A 25,948-nucleotide genomic window follows, 5' to 3' on the forward strand; every position below is an offset into this window, starting at 1 on the left:
GCTCTGATAAAAAAGAAAGAGCATTTTTGCCTTTAAATTTCTGAGGTTTATCTATCTAAACGTAATACAACTTGTAAACATAAAGGAAAGTTTTTGCATGTGTTGATTCAAAAGCTTTGTCCTTTTCCTTGTGAGCTGCCTGTACACTATACTTCATGGCCAGCTGACAAAGCATTAATCCTACATATTTTGTTCAGGGTTTTTTTCCATATTGCTGTGCTATGGCAGCTATTCCTTAGTAAAAAATGACATGCAAGATCATCATAATTTTGCATAAGTTACATACAGAAGTATGATTAAAACATCTAGACTGCATGGAAAGTTTAGATTTATCCAAATTTTTTCTCTTATATTCTTTTGTTTATAGCTAGTGTCTTCTGGTCAGTAAGATGAGATTTAGAATATTTTATTTTCTCTCTGTAATTACTGTTTATTTCTCTCTGTAATTACTTTATTTTCACAAGACCACAAAGGACTGTGGTCTAAAAATAAGGGCAATATTAACTGACCTTTTTCCAACAGGTTTGAAGAGAAGCTCTGGTTTCAAGGAGGGCATCTTGAACTTGAAAGGCCTTAAGAAATTAACTTCAGTTTGAGACATGATCCCATTCTTCTGCCTGATGCAGTGGTACAGAAGATGGACTGAACTGCAAGATGCCTGATTCCTGAGCATGTTTGTGTTGTTTGCTGTGTCCATTAGTAGGTATTGGCCATGGGTGAGGAGCAGATGAATTTTGGGTGCTATCCAATATTTATCTAGATTCAAAATTGTATTTTGTTTCTTTACAAATAAATCATTATTAAAATTCACCTGTGCACAGCATTTATTAGACTGTGATTTATGATTTCTTTTGGGTTTGCTCTGGATTGTTGGACAAATCTAACAGAAGGGCATGATGGAGAAAAGAAACACTTTCCTTCAAAATTGCAGATCTCCTTGGTGATTCACTAGTGCTCACTATTGTGTTTTTCTACAAATTTTATCAGTGGTATTAATTCCATTAATAGGTCTTCCCAGTAGCTAATATAGAGAATTAGGATTTTTAAAAAAATTATAACTACAAAATTGTTCAGTTTATTAAATAGTGTGTTAATTGTCATATTTCTAACACATTTGAGACATTTTTTGGAGGTCAGCCATCAAAAGGAGTAGTTACTTATATTAGCAAATCTTGTCTAATGCTTGAGTAGGAGCAGGAATGTCTTCAGGGAAGAGAAAGTCTCTGAGTCAGCATAATGGACAAGTCTTCCACTGCAATGTTTCTGCTTTCAGGACTAGATTAGTGAGACAATGCAGTCCATTTCCAGCTGGTGCCTGCTATTGCAGCTCAAAGGAGAGGACTGTGAAGTGATATTAGTGCTAGCCTCAAAGCACATTTTTAGTTTAGCCAAGGACTCTTCAATAACAGAATTCCTTAAGCGTCTATTCAAGGTATTAAAAAACCTCTGAACTGGAATTGAGTCTTTTGGATTGTAGGCCAGTCATTAGCATGACAAAGCATTAGCTTTGTCTCCATCTCTTGTGTTCAGAGTTTAGGTGTGTTTTCGAATTTACTGCAAAGCTTCTTGTAGAGAAAGACAAGGACTTCTGTAGTGTCATCCACCTGTAGCACTGAAAAAGGTAGTTCAGGAAAAGCTCCATTTTGGATGGCTGTTTGGCTGCCACAGCACTAAACGAAACAGCTGCCTTTGCAAATAACTGTTCTTGAGTTTGATCCATTTGATTCAGATTTTCAAAGTCTTACTTTTGAAAATTTTGTGAAATGATTCACACTTCTCAGGCTTCTGCTTCAGTGTATTCCCAACATCTTGGCCAACACCACAGACACACATGGATTCCACATGTACTGTGCAATTCCATGTTTTCCAACATTCTGTCATTCTGTACATGCACATTGATTAGACCTGCTCTGGTCTTGCATACCACTGCAATGCACTCACACTTCTCACTGGGAGCAGATAGGGATTTAAGCAGTGCAGCATTTTTGTGCTTCATCCAAGTAGATGTCATCTGTGCAAAATTGGCACCGAAATAACATTTTTAAGAATTGCTTAAATCATAATATTAAGATATTAGATATTTTTCTCCATCAAGATGCAGCTTGGATAGCAGAAACTTAAATTTATCTCCAAGTTAAAGTACAGGCAGAGAGGAAATGAGCTGGAAAAAAATATCATGTACATGTCTTCACCTGATCACATAAATCACTCGCTTGACGTTATGGAAAAGTCAGTGGCACTCTGCCCACAGAAGAGTCACAAGGCTATGTATATGTGCACATAAATATAGTAGCTGCAGACTGAGCTACTTGCTCTGCATATTTACTCTGTACATCTCACAAGCTTTTCCAAAATGGAATGAAGAGAAGTATCAAACATCTTATGGATCCTATGCAATTACCTTTCCCAACTAAGCCGCTTGTTATGTGTTATTTAGATTTAGAGATGTCATAGAAAATACTGTGTTTCTAACTGTACTCACATTCAGAGGACTGAAAAAGTACATATCAGATGTCCATCCCCTTCTTCCCCCCAGATTATAAACCCCCTAAAATTAATGTTCTTTTCTAAAAGCTGGAACCTTTTTGCATGGCATATATGATTTCCTATTTAGAAATTCATTCTGTAAAAAGGAAAGTGTAGAATTAAATTCTTTCTGATCTTGGATCCTCATCATATTTAAAGTTTTGGGTTCTTTTTGATTTTCCCCGATTGTTAGACTAGGAGAAAAAATAATATTTAGGGGCTTTTCCTGTTGATTCACAAAACATAACTCAGGAAAAAAAGTTTCAATGTTTCTTTAAATAATACATGGGGCAAATCAGAAATCTGTGTATCTGTTCTTACTTATGATTTTCTTACAAAATAGTAGAAAGTGGTGTTTATAAATAAATAAAGATCTATTAACTTTCTTTGGCCAATGAGTAACACAGCTATTGCTTCAAGTGTTCTCAGAGAATGGATCCATTGTGAAAAATGGCAAGTGTGCTTGTTTCTTTTCATTTTACAAATCATAGATGTCTACAGATTTGTTAAAAGGTTTCCAAAATTGATGAAATATATGCATCTATTAAATGCTAAGGACTGTCTCAATGTTAGATAGAACTTGTTCCCAGTACAATGATGTTAATTACTGTTTTGTGGAAGGAAATAGAACACTTAATCAGTATGTTCCTTACTCTGGGTGCAGGTTTTGTTAGTAAAGCCTGCTCTCTAAAGTGAAGCGCTGAGAAGGCAAATGTTTCTCTTTCTTCCTTGTTCCATGTATGTAAATGTATAAGGATGATGCATGAAGAAATAATACACAAGGAAATCTTGTCAAAAGTGACTTCTGTAAATCTCCTTAGGTATTTCAAAGGAGATTATATAAGTGACTCCTATTAAGAGGAAGTTAATGAATAGGAACCCTGGTAATGTACAGTTTCCAATAAGTTCTTCCCATATGAAACAGATAAAGTAATTTCAAAACTCACTTAGTGCCTTAATTTTGTTTTCTATTTTGGAAGCAACTGAAAGTGCCTTCTTCAGAAAAAAATTTTTTGCAAGCAGGTTTTAGTTGCATTGAAAAAGGTTGAGGTATCTTGCATATTCACTTGCAGTGACTCAGATAAGCACCTGAAAAGGCAGCAGCCTTTCAAAAGCCAGTTGCAGCACAAAAACGTGGATATTCTTGTGCATATAATTCAATTAATTGACTGTGTTTAAGATTCTAAAGTTTTTGTTGCAAAGTACTGTTTGTAGTATTAGCAGGGAAAGAGAAGTTGATAAGGGTGGTGGAAAAGTGATTTGATTTTAAGTCATGATTTGGTAGTTTAACAGTTTAGAATTTTTTAGTTATTTTTAAGCTTAAAGAAAGTGGGAGGGAGAAGGGAAAGTAATTTTTTTCCAAAGTATACTTGGAAAACTGGCAATTAAACAAGAATATAATATACAAAATATTTGGGATTCTGTTTTTTTGGTTTTATAAGAACATAGGGCAGCATTTTTTAAGTGAGAAGTTTTATGTGAAGTTCTATTTCATGACTCTCTTGGTTTGCATAGTTGATCAGAGGAGGGAGTAAAATGAAAATAGTAATTGAAAGGAGATATAATAGTTATTGTATAGGAAGGAACAGAAGTGAGAAGTAAGGGAGACAGCAAAAATGGAAGGAGAGAAAGGAATGGGAAAGGTACTTGGGTCTTTTTACACAGTTTGCAAATTGGCATTTGTAGATAGACTAAGGGACCAGGAAAGAAAGCAGGATTTATGTTATATTGGATGTGCAGCTACTGCAGAGTACACTGGTGGTACAACACTAGCAGTGTTTGACAAATAATGAGCAACTGCTAGTGTTGTACCACCAGTGTACTCTGCAGTAGCTGAACGGTAAACATCGTGATTTTTTAAAAAAAGTATTAGGAAATTCCTCTTAAATTAGCACAGTAAAAACTTCCTTAGGTCGCACTTTGAAATTTTAAGTGTTCAAGAAAGAATTTATTTTGTCTTTAAACTCTGACTAGAGTCTTCATCTTTCAAGGCATCTTCATGTGGACCTTATTAAAGCAGCTGCATGGCTCAAGTCATTAGGATTGTTATAATTAAAGTGATTCACACCGAGATTGCAGGTGTCCACACCACAGTGTTTCACTGTGTTAAATATCACCTGCTACTCCATAAATGTGTGGTGGCCTACAATCTACTATATGTACCAAACATTGGCAATATGGAGTTTATACCTCAAGCAGTAGCAGACTAAAGCAGATATTGAAATTTTCATAACTATGCCCAATTTAATAGTCTTCCTGACAAAAAAGTCTTTTTCATTATCTGGATCTGATTTTTGTTTGATGCTTGAACAAAGAAATTATGTCATTTTTACCAGCAGTGTCTTAGCTACACAATAAGACTGAAGTCATCCTTCTGATTTTTCTTGTGGGTACAGTGTGTGATACAAAACATGCAGAAATCATGTGATATCAATGTGACAGAAAGCATGCAGGATAAGTAATTCATATTTCCTTGAGGACAATATAAATATTCCACTGTTTTGAAATTTTACTTCTGTATTTAAAGCAAAAAATTTGAGAACGTATAAACTTTTGTTGGAATAGAAACAGATTATTAGAAGTAATTGTAAAAGTTAAAAAAAAAAAGAAGGAACTTATTTTTTTAAATACAGTATATCTGTATTTGAATGCAGGAAATTTTTTCCTTCGTAACTATTACTGTTATCAGTCATTGTTGACTTAATGGAAATAGAATATGGAAATGGAAAATGGAAATATGAAGTTCTGACCATGTCAGAATTTCAAAATGACAAGTTTTATATTTCTGTGATTTCAAAATGATAATATGTTAATAAACTTTTATATTTTTTTGTTTGATTTTGACATCATCATTAAGCAGGCTGCATTTTTTAAGTTTGCAAATACTAGCCTGTGTTTTTCTTCAAGTTTGAATTTTCACTATATAAATGTTTAACTAGAGAGAAAAACAACTGTTTGCTAATTTAGCAGGCCTCTGTTTAGAAATAGACATTTTATACTCTTTACACAAGTTTCTTTAGATATTTTTAATACATTTTTTTAATACAAGCCAGCTTGAGCTCCCCCTCATTGCATAGAGTTGCATTTGGTGTCATACTAAGTCATGTACAGAGTGCTCTCTGAAAGTCATGTACATTAGGCTCTCTGAAATCTATTTGCAACAAGAAATTAAAAATGAGCTGTAGTACTCTGACTTTCAGCCACTGTGAGAGTTCAGGTAGTTCCAGTGTAGTACCAGTGAAGAGACCGTTCCTCCAGTTTGTGCTGCTGCTGCATGCCAAGAGTAGCCATGAAGTTGCCACCTTACAGGATGGATGAATTGACTTTCAGATCAAATTTCTGAAGTTATTTTTTGAAATTGCAGCAATATATAATTCCTTATTTATTTCAGATCTGCAAACTATAACATTAGGACTCTCTTGCAGGAATCATAGCAGTGAAACCCTCTCTCTCTCTCCTTGGCATTTTCTGCCTCTCTTGCTGGAAATTTCATTCAGGTTGTTTTCAAACACAAGTGCAGCTGATAGCACAAAGCTCCAATCTTTGTTTACTTATCTGGGTGCTCTCAGGGAGGTCCTTTTCCATGTGGAACTTGGTAACTGCAGACTGCAGTCTCGTTTTACCAAACCAGCTAAGCACATGCTTGATTTTAAGCGAGCAATTTTAAGTAGTCTTATGTGTCAGTTATGTGCTTAAAGAGTTTGCTAGATAGGCAGGAATAGAACCAAGCAAACGAGGTGGTGGTGTGGTGAAACACCTCCCATTCCAGCCATAAACAAGAGCCGTCTCCTAACTCTGATGTCTGTTTCAGAAGCAGCCTCTCTAAAAGCACAAGTAGCTGCACAGTGACAAAGCTGGGCTACTGAAGTTCAAAAGCCAATATGCTTTCCATGGCCTGAGGTGTGCACAAGGCCTACACAGGCCTAGAAAAAAGCTGTTAGACTTAAAATCTTCTTTCTTGAAAATGACAGAATTTGTCCATGTTAATTTACTTTAACAAAATTTGTGTTTCTGCACATTGTATGCTACTGTTTGTTATGCTTAACTGCTTGGAACATCCAACAGAAAAATTGTGAAGGAAACAAAAACAACCCTACAAAACAAAATCTATATATTAACAAACAAAATTTTACAATTCAAAGTTAGAGGGGAAAAATAGTTTAAATGGTGTATTCTAATAGTGCAACTGCAGCCACTTGTCTGAGCTCAGCTTACTTATTTAGTCTGGTGATTGACATATGCATTTGGTGTGGCTTCTTGGATGTTTTATAATGAAAGAAAGTAAGGCTGAATCTCACTTGTCCATATGCCCTGTTAAAATGCTTTTTTATTATTTTATTTGTCTTGTGATTATGAATTAGGTAATTTACAATGTAAACTGCACTTGGTAAACTAAATTGAATTATAAATCAAAAGCTTTGGAATGGCTGAGGTTTCCTCGGTGAATCCCTTTTGTGCCTCTAAAATTAGCATTGTCAATCAAAACCAACAGGTGGTGTATGGTTACAGAGAGTGAATCCCCTCTCCCAAGAAACTTTCTTTCAGGAAACCAATCAGAATGGGCACTGACATGATGAGGCAGACGTGTCAGCAGAGCTGGGGTATATAAAGCGAAACAACTATGTTAGCACTTCTGAGCAGTCGTGCATTCCCCGCCTCGCCTCGGGTGTAGGGATTGCAAAAAAACAAAACTACACTGTCAAGACTGTGTAGTTTTGTTTTTATGATTAGAGGCTCTTCAATTCTCATGCTGGGATTGTCTAAAAAATCTTACTCTGGATAAGGACGTCGTTCAAGAAGATTTCGTTGGGCTTAGCCCACTCTTGCAGGCACTTTGAGAGATCAGGTTAGTAGCATGTTTCTGGTGGTGTAATAAGTGTTTTATCAGTCATTAATAATTCTGATACAATCTATTATTTATAAATTTTCTCACAGGGGGTTGTAGATTTCAGGGTATAGACATGAAACACTTAAATGCTCTGTCAAGGTTATAGCCTTAATTTCTGGAGTAAGTTTCGATAACTCTCAGCAAAAAGGCTTCTTTTCCAGGGTATTTCATTGCTAAAGACCACATAAATTAGGATTTTAAAAGTGCATGGAAACATGTGCTTAACTTAAAAACTCCTTTCTGTTGGGAGTGTTCAAGGTTATGCTGCTGAGAGATAAACTGAGAAGCTCCAAGAATAGCTCTGATAAAATGCACATGGTATCAGCTAAGTGCTGATGACTTTTTAAGGAAAACAACTGCTAAGGTATCAGTTACACGGCAGCTCTGGAACACTTGTCTGCTGTCATTCATGGCTGCAAAGGTTATTTCTGGAACATGACATTTTAGATGCATACTTTCAATTCTAATTATACAAGAAGCCTTATAAGATCACATCTATATCCCCGGAATTTGCTTGGACAATGAAATATAGAAACTTTGTGGGATCTCGATAGAAATTATTCTCAATTAAATTATTTCTGTTCTCCTCTGGAAACTACATATATGTATATATATATATATATATATATATATATATATATATATATATATATATGAGCTTTCATAATGTTTAATTGTATTGCAAAATTATTCCCATTTATTTTAGCTGAGCTTCAAAACATAGTCATAACTGAACCTGAAAATTCCAATTCAATATCCAGTTCTGCCTTTATGCTCTTATTGCACGTATGCATCAGGCCCTGATTTCTATGAAAGAACCCAAGTAATGAAGAATTTTCACCCCTGTGAGAGGTAGAATAAATTTGACTCATAGTGAAAGAAACTTCACTTTGTCATTTTTAATTTAACCTTGGGACTGTCACAAAGAGCAAAAGTAAATGGAAGTAAATATATGAGTAAGTTTGCCTTGAAATATTGTGGGATTTTTCTGTTGGTTGATACCAGATATGCCCTGAGGAATTTTTTAATAAGAAAAAATGTAACTTTAATGGATGTATGATAATATTACGAAAATAGTAGCTACCTTTTAAAAAACTGTACAATTCAACATCAGTTAATAAATAGATCATGCAAATATAAAATATCAACACACAAGCTTTTCTAGTGGGAGTGTGTTATTTCAAAGTAAGATCTTCTGGCATAGCAAGAGAAAGCAAACTTTCTTTCCGATTTCATATGGCTTTGCAGTTGTTCAAGCCATCAGTGTCAGTGGCTACTTTATATCCTAGCTCACATTTCGAAGGTGGCTGTCTTTCCATACTCAAAATTCCACGGAGATACTCTCTAAGAAAGAGGAGAATTTTATTTGCATCTTTATTGCCAATATGCTTCTGTAAAGTGAAATTATTCACTATTTACAGAGTGCTTTTAAAATAGTATTTTGATACTTATTGCATTATTAATAATGAAAAATTCATTAATATTATTATTTTTATTAATAACTTATTACTAATAAATTATTAATAATAATTTATTGGTATTATTAAGCTAAGTACATTGTAGATTTCCACATTTCTTTCAATTGCTTCTTAGTGACCTAGTTGTCTTGTCATTGCAGAATGCAAATATTTTGCACCAGCAAAATATTTTTTAAAATTATACAGGGTAATTTTTTCCTGTCAGATAAAACAAATTAGTAGACAAAGAGAGGCAGCCTGAATGACCTGTGGAAGGTCACACAGTGAGTCAAGCAGAATTTTCTCTCCTGCTGCATACTTGCAGTGCCAAAGAACAGCTCCACTAAATATAATGGTTTCCCATCCAGTTCAGCCAAACATGTTCCAAGAGTAATTTGCAATACAAATTTGTCAAAACCCACAATATTTGCATTTCACCAGTTGTTCTGATTTAAAACTGAGTAAATTGTTTAGAGAATAGCTGCACATATTCTTAAAATCTTGCAAGAAGTGTGTGGATACAATAACATTTTCACCATTGATATCTAATGATGGGGTTATTTTGCTTGCAGAGTGCCTGTAAAGATGACGACGAAAGCACCAACTTTCACACAGCCGTTACAAAGCGTTGTGGCACTGGAGGGTAGTGCCGCAACCTTTGAGGCTCATATTAGCGGTAAGGCTTTGATTCATTCTTCCAAGATTTGCTGTCGTTTAGCACTAATTTATTTTCTAATGTTTATGATGAGAAAAATGATGACACTTTTCATAGATCATAATCTGGTATGAATGGGTCAAGATGGGTGCTGAAATGTGGATATATATCCATATCATACCGCGCTGAACCACCCCTTGAAATGTATGTGCCTAAAAATACATACTGTGCTAATAAGGGAACTTCATGTGGCTGCAGAAACAATAACCTCATTTGGATGATGACTGGGCAGAATTAGAAGTCAGGATGCAGAAAACAGGATTTATGATAGTTCTTCCAAGACCTTTTGTTAAGGTTTACTCTAGCTAAGCAAGCTCTATTTCTGCTTCCCTTAAGTTTCTGCCCTTAAGTTTACTTAATTCCAGAGTTCTAGGAGGGGGATTAAAAGCACAAAATCTAGGCCCAACTGGCCACTAAAGAGGGCAGAAAACCCTCGTGTGCTAAAAAATAGATGTGTAAGGTGATCATGATGTTAGCACAAGGCTGGATTAATATCAATTGCCTGCGCAATATAAAGATACCATGCAATTTAAAGGATACTTGATTTCTCCAGTCTACATACTATTCAAACACCCTATCTTGTGCAGAACTCCAAGCAAACCCCTGAGATAGCGTTACCAGAGACCCAACACACTGTTCTAAGAGTGTCTCTGACCTCGGCAGTGACTAAGGAGAAATGACATGTGCTCCTTCTGGTGGAATTATATTGTCTTACAGGCATTAGCAATGTGATGATCCACATACCATAAAGCACTACTCAGATGCTCTGTGACAGGTGCAAACACATGATCTGTGCAGCTATAAAGATCTCTGACATCTATGGTCCATGTATTTCATCCCTTGGTCATTTTGCCTGACACTGGCTCACACATTTGGTGTTTGAACACGTCCTGCAGTCTCCATCCATGACACTTTTTCATGCCATATTCTATTATTTGGCCCTTATTCTTCAGTTAATTGCCCTGGTTTTCTCTTCTTGCTTCTACACTGTAAATTTTCTGTGAATTTTTTTTCACTTTTACAATACTTATTGGTATTAGGAATACCTAAAAATATCATCAGAAAAAGTTAGGAGGCTAGTGTTATTATTCAGTGTGTGATTTTGGCTAATTTCATTTGTATGATGTCATGGAGTACTTGGGAGGGGAACTTGATTTCTTACCAAGAGAAGATACAGCAGTGTTTCTAATAGCATATGCCATATTTGTATGTTAGTCTCAAATATCTTGTGAGTCAACCTCTTGTTAGGTTTTTTTCACATTGTGAGATTCTGGTATATCCTTACTGCCCTAAAAACATCGTCCTGATTTGAAAGACCTGACAGTGGTTTGGCATTTAGTTTTCTGCAGCATAAAAGTCAGGAAAGGCTTTTACTATAACTAATTGCATAAATAAAGGACTACATAGCTTTATCCTGCTGTAATGTCTACCCTTTCTACCTGCAATGAATTATTGTGAGTTTAAAAATAAGAATTTTTCTCTATCTCTAATAACACTGATCTATTATAAACAAGTCAAGTATTAATACACAGCTACAGTTCAAATGTGAAGAGCTCAGTTAATCTAAGAGTATCAAGGAGAGCTTAGCAACCACCTGAGATGTAATTTTGCCGTGTGTAAACTAGAATAAATGAACTGTGCTGCTGTATTAGAATGTGAATTAAGTGTCACATTATAAAGGGATGATATCAGATTAATAAACCCAGCATGTAACAGAAAGCACAGAACACACAAACCCTGTTATTAAAAGCAGCAAATGCCAGGGCAGCCAGGACACTGTCACAGGGGGAGTCCTACTGGGTCACCGGTGACTGAGTCATGAGACAAGAAAGTCAGAACTGTTCCTGGCCTTAGAACAGTGCCAAGCTCATGTCTCCACAGTACTGATCAAGTTCGAATTTTTTCATAAAGAATTAAACTGTGCACTGCTTACCTTTCTTGAACTGGTATTTTCAGGTATTACCCAGTGCAAGACAGCCTTTTCATAGTGCTTGTTTTTGAAAGCAGCACACAGATCATACACAAGTTGGCAGTCCCTCTCACATTGTTGTCAGGAGAATCTTATTGAATTCAATTACTTAAGTGGTGAATTTGAGGCACTACAGGTCGATTTTCTTCTTTTTGGTATTAAAGTTCAAAAAACCTCAAGGACAGTTTTAAAAAGAACAACGATTGTTCTTATCATTAACAGTCAAATCATAGTGTATTTGGGACATGTAGAAGTAAAACCCTACTCTATATAGACTGGGCACATTTATCTATAATCTGAGTTAGATGTTACTAGCTCTGTGACCTGGGGCTAGCAGAGTGCTAGGAAATTCGTGGAGTTGAGTTTTAAATATAAACTCGGGCTCAGATTTCTAAAATGGCTTCTAGCTTCAGATGCCTTGTACATAGCAGTTTGAGACATCAAAATAGACTCCATTTTAAAAGTGCAGGCCTTTCTCAACCTGCCACAGAAACTCCCATTTTTGCTAATCATCATATAATACCACCGCAAAAGTTCAAATAGAACTTTTGAAATATTTCATGAAATTCACTACAGAGGATGTGTTTTGAAGGATTGCCTAGCTTAAAATATTTTTAAACTAATTTTCACTAATATTGAAGACACATAGCTCTGAATGAAATCACTGGTGTCTGCTGCATACTCTAAGTTGATGATGATAATGCCCAAGTTGCCCTACACCGATAGCACAAAATTGAATCATACATCCCATCAGGACTGTTTGATAACTTCCATCTGTAAACTAACAATGCTTAAAGCTACTTTTACTCTTTTGATTTCCAATCCTCCCTAAAACTGTCCACATTTTCTTTCTCTCTGTGTGTATGTTCATTTTACATTTCTCTAAATATCAGTGCTTTACTGTGAATCTGATTTTAAACTTTCCTAACCAAGTCTGATGGGACTGCAGTGAACCAATGAAAGCCTCAATCTACATATCAGCTGCTCTTTCACTTTAGTCTCACACAGTCATTTTCCTTGCACATCAAATTCCTTAATAATTTATTTGGTTTATAGGAAGGATACTCTAGAAAGGAAGCAGAATTCTGTGCCCCTGGGGCACAGACAATACAACTGGGAAAATTAATTCAAGTCTCAGATCTCATTTCTTAGCCTCCATGCAGTGCAACTGGTGATTTGGGTTGAGTGGAGAAAAACATGAAGTGAATTTGGGAGGATTTTAATTTGGAAGAAATTATGTTCTAGAACTACAAAAAAGACTTTGAGCTGGAACCATCTCCTTAAATTATCTGTTCTCCTTATGTGTGTGGTTCATATAAGAATTTTACTTGTTCATCAAATGAATTTAAGTTACTCAATAAATTTGGCTGAGTAGAACACTGAGAAGACAATTTCCACAGGCAATCTCAAATCACCATTTAAAACCAAAAATCAGCTGTTGTTAAAACTGAAATTTTTCTGACCCCAAGACTCTTGTTCATGACCCTGATAAAGTAGAATAATATATTTGAACAACAGTTGATTCCAGGTGACTGCTGTTGATCAAACTCAAAAAATTGCAGAAAAAGAAATTAAAACCCCCAAAACTTTGCTGGCATTTGATTTTAATGTCTACAGCAGTCACTTTTTCTATCACTTCATTTTCTAAAACCATAGTAGTTTTAGAACATATGCTTTATTTGGTTGGAAGTACTGATGTTTACATTATCTCCAGACTATTGGACTGCATAAACATGCTAACAATAATCAATCCTACTTAGATACCAGCAAATACATTTTTAAAATACCTCACATCCTCCTCCTGAATTTGATGGACTTCTATTTCTTAGTAAGATTGCTAAATACTACAGTTTTCTCATTTTTCAAGTGATTTACTAAACACAGGAGCCAGTGCAGCTGCCCTATTGCTCTGTGCATTTTAGAGACCTTTCTAAAACAAAATTCCTTTGCCACTGTGTCTCTGGACATATATCTGCACCTATGGCATTATGCTCCACCGCAGCTGTGTATACATGGTAAATTTTTATGTCTGGCATTTCATAATGTCTTGATCTCCATTTGTCTTCCTTTTTCTGCAGGTTTCCCAGTTCCTGAGGTGAACTGGTTTCGGGATGGCCAGGTTCTCTCTGCTGCAACTCTGCCCGGTGTGCAGATCTCGTTTAGTGATGGCCGCGCTAGACTGGTGATCCCCACCGTGACAGAAGCCAACAGCGGGAGATACACTGTGCAAGCCACCAATGGATCTGGGCAAGCGACTAGTACTGCTGAGCTGCTGGTCACAGGTACTCACAGCCACAGAAAGGCACCTCTCTCTGCCTGCTACCAGTCTGAGGGATGATTGGAAAGAGTTCAGATTTCAAGTACATGATCAGCAAAAAATAGCAAAGCACATTCCTATTCCTAAAGCAGTCTAGAACTCAGCGTGTATTCTCACCAGTAATGTCTCACAGTGTCCTTTACATTTTAACTGTATCAAGTTTAATCTTGATCTCACAAACTCTTTTTCATGATTACACGACTCAAGCTTCTGGCTTAGCCCTTATGCAGGTAGCTCCTTGCAGTCTGTCATGCTGGCTACATTGAAATTGCCCATTTAAAAAAAATTAATTTCTGCAGGATGGAGCCATTAATGATATCTAATGGTATCAATGATATTTAACAGAACAAGTCACATAAAGGTCCATACCAAAAGACTGTGCTTAATGCCTATGGTTACAAGCAATATATCTGTAATTCTAGAAACATTTGCAATCCTAGGTGTAATCAAAAATAATATTTTGAATGTTTCAGAAGGTACTATCACCTGTCAGTAGCCCGTGAAGAAGAAATAGACCTCACACACTTCTAGTAATGAAAGCATCTAGTACTTGCCATTCTTTTTAACAGACACCATTGTTTTTCTGTTTACTTCTTTAATAAAAATGCAGCTGCAACAGCACCACCAAACTTCTCACAACGACTACAGAGCATGACTGCAAGACAAGGAAGTCAAGTTCGACTTGACGTGAGAGTGACTGGAATCCCTACACCTGTGGTGAAGTTCTATCGGGATGGAGTAGAAATTAAAAGTTCCCCCGATTTTAAAATTTCACAAGAAGGAGACCTTTACAGCTTAATAATTGCAGAAGCATATCCTGAAGACTCCGGCACCTATTCCGTAAATGCCACAAATAGCGTGGGACGTGCTACTTCAACAGCTGAATTGCTAATTCAAGGTAACAGAGCTGAAGCTGCAGGCCATGAAAATCAGAGCATTAATGGTAATGGTACAATATGCACCACTCATTGCAGTTATATCAACAAGTTAATTTATCATTTCTTTCTCAAGAGTTATTAACTTGCTGTAAAATAAAAAAAACAAAACAGCATCTTTGATGAAATTTACCACAGATTTTTGTCTGAGATTTAAAAAGATTTTTCTCCAGAATGAGTGTTCTTTAAGCAGAGGATATAGTTGATGGGAAAAGTGTGGGATACCTTGAGTTGTTCTCATTTTGGTCTGTAAATCTCTCAAAGTTTTATTTGTAAGTTGGCTTTGATAGAATAGATAAATTAGACTGCATAGCTGTACCTAGTCTTGTGAAGGAGGCTGGTAAGGATGAGGACAGTTTTTAGAGAATTGTGGCAGGAAAACATGCTACCCAGAGCACTCTTGCTTGGATTTCACCTCAGTCAGGCTTTTGTCTGTAGTCATTTAAGATCCAGGACTGATATGAAGAATCTACAATGAATGTATTTTGTTCTGCTTTGAGGTTGTTTTCTAATGACTTGGTAATGCAGTAATATTGTTTCAACTGTTTTCACAACTATCTATCTGTAGATAATGAAGGCAAAACAGATGGTTGTTTAATTATTTTTCTGCTGTTTATGTAAATTTTTTATATAATTGAAGTTGACCATTCATTTATTTCTCTGTTTATTCATTGTTAACATATCAATTCTTCTGACCATGTTTTCTTTCCAAAGGTGAGGAAGAAGCCGTTCCTGCTAAAAAGACAAAGACAATTGTATCGACTGCTCAGATTTCACAAACAAGACAAGCCAGAATTGAAAAGGTAAAACTTTCAAAAACAAAGCAGGTAAGGCTAAAATGTGGAGGATTACTTCTACAGTCCCTCACCCTAGTTTTCCTTTTCTTGTTTTTCATTGTAGAAGACTGAAGCCCACTTTGATGCCAGATCACTTACAAGTGTTGAAATGATGATAGAAGGTGCAACCACCCAACAGCTCCCACACAAGGCACCTCCACGAATGCCTCCTAGACCTACATCCAAATCACCAACCCCGACAACTGCTGCAAAAGCACAAATGGCACGACAGCAATCACCATCGCCCGTTAGACAATCACCATCGCCTGTAAGACATGTCAGAGCACCAACACCTTCACCAGTAAGGTAAAATTACTGTTCTTTTGGGCAGTATTGCTTTTGGAATCACTTTTACATATAGAAGTAATGCTGTAGAATGAGAACACAGTATGAAATGAAAGAATGCACTGACTTAATAATGACTGGCTTTGTTCTGATGGTGAGCTGTAATGTGCTCTATTTGCCACTGCTACAGAAGTGTGTGTCCCTTATGTAGACTTCTATACCCTACTGTAGAAAATCCCATTTGGTTGCTCTACATAGAGCCAAAGTGGCACTCACAGCTCAATTTCATGATGAAACAGAAAAAAAACAACAGTAGAGCAGTTGACTCTTGATTATTTTAGATGAACAGAGAAAAGAGCAATGACACTGATGAGTGGCAAACAAAATGAAAGGATATGTAAAAAAACCTTGAGCTCGTGTTCTGTGTATGTGCTGGTAATAACTATAGAAATAATATTTTGAAGGTAGGCAAGCTAAATGTGGTTATGGAAAAATGAAGTTTATCTCTGCTGTGTAGAAGGGCCAGAGAGGGAAAGTGAGTGATGTGAAGAGCAAGGCTCGTGGTCTGGGAGACCCCATGAGGTCTGTGCTGAGGAGCAGGTAAAGCCAAGAGTGTTTTGAAAGTCCTGCATTTGCAGTATCCTGAAGTACCAGCATCATGGAAGGAATGTCTCCAAGCTGAATGCTCAGAAGAGCCCCATTTAAGTTCCCAGAGCTGGGTATGCTGGTGAATTTACCCCACTGATAATAACTTGCAAGGACAGGAATAAATGGATTGATAGCAACTAGCTGTAACTATCAAACTACATAAATGAAAAAGGAATTCAATAGCGACATCTAGAGCACATATAGAACTAGAAATTTGCCCTCCCTTGCTAGTCAGACCCCTTTTAGACCTACAACACGTTAGAAAAAACTAAATCTAAAAATCAACATGATGCTGCTGCCCCCTACTGCTGCTATTTGTTAACGTTCTCTGGGAAATACAGCACAAAAAATTCCACTGAAAGAAATTCTAAGTTAGAAAGCCTGTTTAAGAATTTTGGAAAACGCTTTAAAACTGTCTGCTAGGATTAGGACTGAATTTTTTGGAATATCAGAATTTAGAAACTAGCACTTGCCAAGTGGATATAAATTATTGCATCTGAGATCTGTACATGTAAGTGCAGGGAAAAATATTCAGCACTGATAAGAAATTTGCCTGGATTATGGGTACTTATATGGACAACACTGACGGTAATATGTAGTACAGGAGTACATCCAGTTGGTTTGCTAGGTGGTAGCTACATGACATTTTTCTCAAGATTGGTTACAATTATGATTTTGTCTCTCTACAGAGACTGGACCATGACCGTATTATGTAGTATTTACAGCCTGTGAGCCTTTTGTATTATTCCTATTAGAAGAATTAGGATAGAGGAAATGCAAAATAATTTTTATATCTCAAATATATTTGGTTGACTGAAATTTCTTTTGCCACTTGTTCTTATTTCTTTTTGGAAACTAAGCTACTACAAAGACATGTTAAAGTTATGAATGACAACAGTTAGGCATAATTTTATAAAAACAAGTTAGTGTAATTTACAAGTAGAACCTCTCAAAAACCGTTCTTAAAATTAAACTACACATTACTGGAGATACCTACATGGGGAGTGAGTTCAAGTTCAGGCTGAAGTTGTTTATACAATTATCATTCTGTGGCAGTAGATTAATGATACTGTATTTTTTTTTTAATAGGTCCGTTTCTCCTGCTGGGAGAATCTCCACCTCACCTATTAGACCAGTGAAATCTCCATCTCCAATCCGTAAACCACATGTAGTGACAACAGCTGGGGCTGATGTCCTTCCTCCTTGGAAGCAGGAAGGATACACTGGAACCATGGAAGCCCAGATGAAGGAAACAAGAGTATCCACAAGCACTACCCAAGTCACTGAGGAAAGATGGGAAGGGAGATATGGGGTCCAAGAACAAGTCACTGTTACTGGCACTGCTGCTGGCGAGGTGGCCGCTGGTGCTAGAGAGGTAAAGTCTCTTTCTGGAAAAAATACTGGGTTTGGTTTGTGTGGGGTCTCACCACTGCTGGATAGATCTGCTAAATGGACTCTGAGAGGCTATGTGTAAAACCTTGTGTGCATCTGCTATTGAGAGAGTCCTGCTGCAGATGTGGAAATGCTTCTTTGCAATATTCTGTCTCTGTACTGGTTTTGTGCTTCTTCTGAATGTATGCAAAATATGAAAAAATTGTCTTTTGATGTGACAAATATAGGTGAGAAAGGACAGTGAAAAAACAGCAGCTATTGCTACAGTTGTTGCTGCTGTGGATCAAGCCATGGTGAGAGAACCAGCTCCAGGTGTGGCGGAGCAAACTGCTAAAAGGACAGCAATGACTGCAGTCCACGTTCAGCCTGTTCATGAGCAGGTAGAAACAGAGCACAGACATTTCCCTTTATCCCTTCATCCAACACACAAACAAGGCATGATTCCCTGTGAGGAATTAACAAGATGTTACCCAGTGCACTGCAAAAGCATGCATACTCATCTAGAACACCTGGACTGCAAAGGAATGCTCAGGTTCATTTACACCATCCCATTCCATCATAACAGGATTGAACTAATTACTCTTTTTAAGTTGCTTTCTCTGAAAATGATCCTCTATTCTCTCTTCTCCTTTATTCTCTAACATTATTCTTAGAATGATTACTTTTTTCTCTAATATCTCATTTATAATTTCCCCACTAGAAAAACATAATTCTTCCTTAGTATTTTTCCTTTACTTGAATTCCTCTCTTATTTTTATTTCTCTTCTTATTTTGATGATCAAATTTTTAAAATGAATTCTAAGGCTTTGGTTTTTTTGTCTGTTGCTACAAAAATCAGATGAAAAAGGAGGCAATGGTAGTAGTTACCAGTGATAAAACCACAAAACAAACAGTGATATCAAGAACTAGAGAAGGAATTGTAACTTCACAAGAACAAAGACACATCTCTCCTGAAAAGGTGAATACAGATTGTACCTGAGATTTTTTATGCCCTACCTTGTTCAAAAATCTGATATCTCATACAAAAGACAAGCCTATGAAGAAGAAAAATGAGATACTGTTATTATTTGTCCCTTTTATATATGTTCACTCTTCCAGCTTACAGTGCATCTTTTTCCTGTCTCTTCTCTTCTCTGTGATTACTCTCTTTCACTTTTTATTTCACTTCCGTTATTTATACCTAAGAATGTGATCGAAAAAGTTGCAATAACTAAGACAACCTCTCTTTTCTCAAGCATTCTTGATAATTCAAAGAATTGACATGTAGAAAGCAGCTCTTAAATTTTGTTGGGGGCCGGGTGTGTCTGTAGGGGGTAGTTCTGATATTGTCTCTAAGCTTGCATTTGTTCTGCTTTGTCTGTTGGCAGAACAGGGGGTCAGAAAAAAAATGGAGGAAAAACTCATTCTGCATTGAAATCGACTTTGAAAACACAAATTATTGATTTGAGTTCAGATTATTTTAACATGTATTTTATCAGAAAAATGTGATTTACTGGAAGATGAGCTTTTATAGCCAATGTTTTATTTGCATTATAGTAGAAAAGCATGAGGAAGAAAGTGTAACCTCTCTTTAAAGCACTGAGAAACAGAAATCCACCTGGGCATTAATCTGAATTTAGCATTTGAAAGCTAAGTCAAATTCTTGTCAAACGAAAGTTTCATTAAACCTATTTTTAGTATCTTACACTTTCTCAAAGTGATTTTAATGCAGGACAGTTTTTCTCTGCACCAATTTTTTTAGTACTGCTTTCAGTAGCAAAACAAGCATTTGTGCAATGTTTTATTATTTTTATGTTCAATGTTTTGTACAAAGTCTGTTTATGTTTTTATTGTTGTTTCCAGACTAGACAATTTCAAAATACAGAATGTGACATCTTTGCTCTCTTTAATTTCTATGCTCTTTTCCAAATATATTGAAATTCACGTACCTTATATTTTAAAATAAAAATTAAAAGTTCCTTATTTGTAAATGTCCAGGTGAGAAAAGAACCAGAGAAAACTCCAGTACCGACAGTAATAATTGCCACAGACAAAGCCAAAGAACAAGAAAGAATAACAAGAGCTACAGAAGAAATAACTACCAGACATGAACAAGTGCACATTGCTCATGAACAGGTAAATAAATTGATATATTACAAACTAGGAAGTAGAAAGTTTCTTCTCTCATTCAAATAAAAATCAATGGAATATATAATGACTTTTCATTAACTTCTCTCAGCATAGAAGACGTGCTATAACTTGAGTACAAAGGTATTACTCCAATTCTGAAATCATGTTTCTTTCTTCTTGATATACATTTAGAAACATTATCCTGCTATCCAAAAAAGTTGTGTAATCATGACAACAGGCATAATCAATTACTATCATTTTTCTTTACCATAAAAATAGATAAGAAGGGAAGAAATGAAACCTTCAGTACCTAAGGTAGTAATTACTACTGATAAACCAAAAGCACCGGTCATAATATCGAAAAGTAAAGAAAGAATTGCCACCAAACAAGAACAAGTGAGCATAACACGTGAAAAGGTGAATAGCACTGTTTTAGCCATATTTGGTTTTATCCTTTCTTCTTTGCAACCTCTTGTTTTCCTCAAAAAATACTAACTGTACATTTCCAGCTCATTTTTTCTAAGATTATTCCACTTACAAACTTTTAGACCTACTGCTAATTAGACTAAATTATTTCATCTTGATCTTTCTCTCTTGTTTTCATTAATAGGATGCTCATAATTATCTTCTGACTGATGTTTGGAGTGGACTGACTGACTCCTGAAACGCATTTTAACTTTTTTTTTAATCATTACTTTTATTTGAATAGGTGCGAGGATATAACAGTACTTATCACTATAATACAGAGATGTGTGCAGTGCACAAGGATCTAACCCTTCAACTCTCCTTCCCTCTTCCCATTTCAAAATGTTTTCTCATTGTTCAAATATCTTTCAAGACTGAACGTAACTGAAACTTTTATTTCTGCTATAAAAACTAGATTAAAAAGGAAGGTGAGAAAACTATTGTAGTTCCCAAAACAGTAGCCACTGTTAAAACTAAAGCACCAGTCACAGTGTCCAGAACTGGAGAAGAAATTACAGCCAATGCACTGTTACAATTTGGTTTATCTGCAAACCTTACATTTTAAGACCTACTTTGATAAAACAGAATACTCTCAAATTAATTCCTGAAAACATACCCATTCAGTGGGATGATTTTCAAGTAAAAGAGTCAGTAGGATTAAGTTTCTAGCACTGAAGGGGTTTATATCCCACCCTGCTAGGAAATGTCACACTTTAGGCTGTAGTCTGATTTCTCTGTGACAGTCTCCTCTCAGTGGCTTTTAAGCAACACTTACTTATTCATATTTCTGATTCTGCAGTCGTTTTTTCTATTTGATGATTCCATGTAATTTCATGGTTGTCAGATGAAACAACTTCTCTTTATTGAGGTATGAATTGTTCTTTGTACAAAACAAATTTTAACCTCCATTCAGGTCTGTCCAATTTGTTACTTATGACCATCAGACACTTGTTCCAGTAGGATTCCCACAGTAGGAAAGATCCACAATACAGTCAGGAATTCTTACATGTGCAAGAAAAGCATAGTTGACAATAGCTGCTGTTTAAAATCTATCTACTTACAGTGTAGTACATTCATAAAATACTTTTATAAAATATAAGTAAATGAGTGAAGCATATAAAACTCACTGAGAGTCAGACTGCTAGGTGAGTTCAGTCCCTTGTTATATGATATAAACTTAGGGCCAAATTCAAGCCAGTATAAAAAATTATTTGGAAAGCAACAGTAATACTGAATAAGCAGTCCCTGTTACCTAAACACTGCTTTAATAAGAAAACAAAATCTCTGTAAAGGATCACATTTTGGCCTCACCTAAGTAATTTTAGTTTAAGCTGGTAATGTTTTTGAAATCAGTATGAAATTATCTTTTAGGGGTTTTTTTCCCATTTTCAAGGAATACGTATCATATGCTCTGTTGCTCTGTCCAGATCAGTTATGTAATTATGTATCAGTAATAACAACCAGTAGTAGTATTCACTATTATCTACTGCTGGCTGACTGGACAGAACTTTGGACCCTAATAACAAAGTTGCAAAGTTGACAGTATTTATGAGTTATTAGAAACAAATAGAAGTCCTGATACAAAAGCATTATTTTCAAATTATCAGACATATCAGTCTCCCTTCTTTTGCAAAATCCTTTAAAATAGATCAGTACTGAATTAACAGATGTACCTGATGTAAAAAATTTTATGGGTCTGTTTCTTAGTAAGTACATTCACAATAGAGGCTAGATGCATTTTTTGCATACACAAGACCTATAGGGAGCTGATGAGCATACTTTAAAACTATGTGCACATTTACCTACCTGCATACTCTTAGACAAGTGGACACAATTGTAGCTGTAAAGTATTAGAATAATACTTGCAGACAAATATTGATATGCATAAAACACAGAAGCACAGATATATTCTGAATTTGCAGAGATAGCACTTAGAGAATATATTTGCATTGAATTTACTGATTCTTAAGTGTATTTACAGGTGCATACTTTTGATCTTTTCATCATGACTTTTGCAGAACCATACAACCTCTCTGTGGAACATACTCAACGCTGTAACGGTTTGTCACATATGCAAGTTTTCAATATAGTTATGCATATGTGTATAAATTCTGCTGATGTTATTTGCAGACTCAAGCTGGAATAAAGGCTGAAGCTGTAGCTACAGTCGTTGCAGCAGTTGATCAGGCACGTGTTCGATCACCCTGGCAACCAGAACTAGCAGATGAAGCTTATGTAAAGGAGAAAACTTTGGAATATGGTTATAAAGAGCACACTGTAACAGACCGTGGTTCTGAGGCCCCAGCAGAACGTCATGTTGTCACCAAAGAAGTCAAAACAGTCTATGTTCCTCCTGAGAAACATATCTCAACTCCTGAAAAACAGGAAGTTCATATATCAAAAGAGGTTAGACTCTTTTTTTCCATTGCATTCTTTTCCAGCAACTCTGTCCCAGTAAAACATGTTTCAGTTTAAAGAACAGCTTCACTTTCAACAACTTTCTTCCTTACTTTGTGTAGATAAAAAGAACAACAGAACTTGAGAAAACAATTCATGTTGAACCGCCGCGGCCTCGCACAGTGAGTCCTCACTTCACGGTCTCCAGAGTCGCTGTTCCTAAACCAGATCATACATATGAGGTAAGCTGAAGCTGCATCCAAGAGGAGCAGCATGCTAATTTTCAATAGCCAGTAGGCCATTCATTCTAAATTTATTTCCCCCACACTCCAATGTGGTGCTTCCCCAAGAGGAAGAGTTGTGTGCCCCTTGCAATTATTTTTGTTGCCTTGTTTGACTAATAAAGAACACTGCTGTAAACAGACAAAGGAATTGCTAAAATACAATTTGTTCTTACTTCTTATTAAAGTAATCTTATAAACTGTTTGAGAAAGCAGCTTCAGTTCTTAATGACATACAGTGAAATTGTAGATATTCGTCATGCAAGTTATATTTTTTAAACAGCACAAGTATCCCTCTTTAATCTTATTATGTGCATCAATTCACTCACACACTGCTTTTTTCTTCCTTGCTAATTAATACATGCTAAGCTAATTTTTAAATAGAAAAAATCCAGACTGACTGTATAATATGATACCATCAATTTTTAAATTTATTATTCCATTTTGCTGTTGGACTTCTTTACATAGCATTAAAATTTTCCAGTTATTAATTTTCTCATTCAAGCACAGTTTTTCTCTTCATCTGGAATTTAAATATCATTTTCCCCCAAATATGATTAAACACTGTTATAAATATTTGTATGTATTTTAAAAAAGTTTTTTCACTTATAAAAATATTTTGAAACCTCATCAGTTATTTTAATCATTGGAAGTTATGTAATTAGTAGTATTCTTTATTGCAGTATTAGACAGACTAGATGGAAATCTAAGGGTTCAAGTGAAGAAACTGAGAGAACATTTCTTGTGCTCCTTAAGAGCTTTCGAAGCTTAAGAGCTTCTTGACCATTTAAAGGTGAAATTCTATTTGAAAAAGAAAATATTTAAATCTTAGATCAAAAATAATACAGAGATGTTATATGTTTGGCATTCTGCTACTGCAATCTAAAACTGCTGCTCTTTTTTTACATATGGCTTTTGCGGTGTCAAAACCAAGTAACTAAGGAAGCAACTGCTGCATTTGCAATCTGCTCAAGAAATGCACTCTCTCCTTTGAAAATAAGACAACAATAAAGCTGCAACACCTTTTCTTCTGTTCCCTAGGTTTCAATAGCTGGAACTGCCATGGCTACTCTGGAGAAAGAGCTATCAGCCACTTCGGCTGCACAAAAGATCACCAAGCCTGTGAAGCCACCTCAGCTAAAGCCTCATGAAGTCAGGCCTAAAGCAGAGCCAGCTGCCCCTCCACAGTTTCCCTTTGGAGAGGCTGCGGAGACCTATAAGAGTCACTATGATGTTGAGACTAAAAAGGAGACAAGCATTAAAAGTGAAGCAGTGCGGACAGAGCACTTGATGCTGCATAAAGAAGCTGAAGCAAAGGTATGTTTTTAAGCAAATTTCTGTCACTTTGACTGACTTTTATCTTAAAAATATGGAGTAGCCTCACTTTCTTGCTGTCTTCTTATCTCAATTTTCCACTTCTAAAGCAATCTGCTGCCTTTTATTTTTTATTTGTTTTACACAAATCCTTGTTAGGACCTAATATTTACTTACAACATGCAAAGAGTTCATATTACCTGATTTATTTTCTTATTTAAATTATACTTTGTTCATTATTGTCCTCTAAACCTCCTAGGTGACAGAAGCTGCCAGAGTTCCTGTACCTGCAGAAATCCCTGCTACACCACCCACCTTAGTCTCAGTAAGTAATTTGTATGTAGTGTAGGGGAGTTACAGTAGATTTTCACCCATTCTGTTTTCTAATTTTTATCACTTAATACTTAACCATTAAAAATTGGCTTTATATAATCATTTTAACTTTGAATTAGATTTACTCAGGCATATAATTTATTTCTGATACAAAGTCTTCTTGATGTTTTTTATGGTAGTGATTCTTCCCATTTATGTCACATAGGTTGATCTACCTGCATAAATATGAACCTACCTTTTCATGTTGTTAATAACAGCAATGTTCAGAGACCCTAAAAGCCAGTTTCAAATACTTCCCTTTGGAAAATGCCTTTTTTCCCCCTGCATTCATTGCTTCACAGAACAGTGTTTTGAACTAGATGTTAAATTTTGCATTCAAACAGGTTTTAGATATTTGAGTATCTGTTTAGTATTGAAAAGGTAAACTGACTGTGATACTTAATTTTTGTCACACAGGGCCTCAAAAATAAGACTGTGACTGAAGGTGAGTCTGTCACTCTGGAGTGCCAAATATCTGGACATCCTCAGCCTACAGTGACATGGTACAGGGAAGACTACAAAATTGAGAGCTCAATGGACTTCCAGATCACTTTCAAAGCAGGACTTGCTCGCCTTGTGATTCGTGAAGCCTTTGCAGAGGACAGTGGAAGATTTACCTGCACTGCTACCAATAAGGCTGGGAGTGTCAGCACTTCCTGCCACTTACATGTGAAAGGTAGGTATATTTATAGAATCATAGAATTGTTAAAGTTTGAAAATACCTTTAAGGGCATCGATTTCAATCATTAGCCCAAAACTGCCAAGTCCATCTCTAAACCATATCCCTAGGTGCCACATCTACATGTCTTTTAAATACCTCCAGGGTAGAGAAGGTATTTAAAAGTTGGCCCCAGATGACTCATGGGCAACTTGTTCCTTGCTTTATAACCCACGGCAGCCTTTTTGGTGAAAGGTTTCTTTATATTCAAACTAAACCTCCCCTGGTGAAACTCAAGGACAGTCCCGCTTGTCACTGTAGGAAGTTAATAATTTTGTTAACTGTATATTGCTTGTAATGTATCTTGGACATTTAAAACATATG

At 36.0% G+C, this 25,948-nt stretch overlaps 2 protein-coding genes across 3 annotated transcripts in view; both read left to right on the forward strand.

The window, feature by feature from the left end:
• The window catches only part of CCDC141 (coiled-coil domain containing 141), a 54,327-nt gene extending 53,595 nt beyond the window's left edge, over nt 1–732 (forward strand). For both annotated transcript variants that reach the window (XM_058028089.1, XM_058028090.1), the window contains exon 29: nt 523–732. In XM_058028089.1, the coding sequence (XP_057884072.1) occupies nt 523–577 (55 nt within the window). In that variant the 3' untranslated portion in view covers nt 578–732. The remainder of the gene's footprint in view (nt 1–522) is intronic.
• Nucleotides 733–9,456: 8,724 nt separating this feature from the next.
• TTN (titin) overlaps nt 9,457–25,948 on the forward strand; it is a 235,893-nt gene continuing 219,401 nt past the window's right edge. The window contains exons 1-15 of the mRNA XM_058028137.1: nt 9,457–9,547; nt 13,634–13,837; nt 14,483–14,770; nt 15,522–15,610; nt 15,708–15,949; nt 17,666–17,956; nt 18,201–18,348; nt 18,807–18,926; nt 19,946–20,083; nt 20,357–20,494; nt 22,673–22,948; nt 23,062–23,181; nt 24,262–24,537; nt 24,794–24,859; nt 25,324–25,582. Coding sequence (XP_057884120.1) covers nt 9,457–9,547; nt 13,634–13,837; nt 14,483–14,770; nt 15,522–15,610; nt 15,708–15,949; nt 17,666–17,956; nt 18,201–18,348; nt 18,807–18,926; nt 19,946–20,083; nt 20,357–20,494; nt 22,673–22,948; nt 23,062–23,181; nt 24,262–24,537; nt 24,794–24,859; nt 25,324–25,582 — 2,746 coding nt within the window. The remainder of the gene's footprint in view (nt 9,548–13,633; nt 13,838–14,482; nt 14,771–15,521; nt 15,611–15,707; nt 15,950–17,665; nt 17,957–18,200; nt 18,349–18,806; nt 18,927–19,945; nt 20,084–20,356; nt 20,495–22,672; nt 22,949–23,061; nt 23,182–24,261; nt 24,538–24,793; nt 24,860–25,323; nt 25,583–25,948) is intronic.

The sequence above is a fragment of the Melospiza georgiana genome, chromosome 7 (assembly GCF_028018845.1).
Source record: "Melospiza georgiana isolate bMelGeo1 chromosome 7, bMelGeo1.pri, whole genome shotgun sequence".
Classification (NCBI taxonomy): domain Eukaryota; kingdom Metazoa; phylum Chordata; class Aves; order Passeriformes; family Passerellidae; genus Melospiza; species Melospiza georgiana.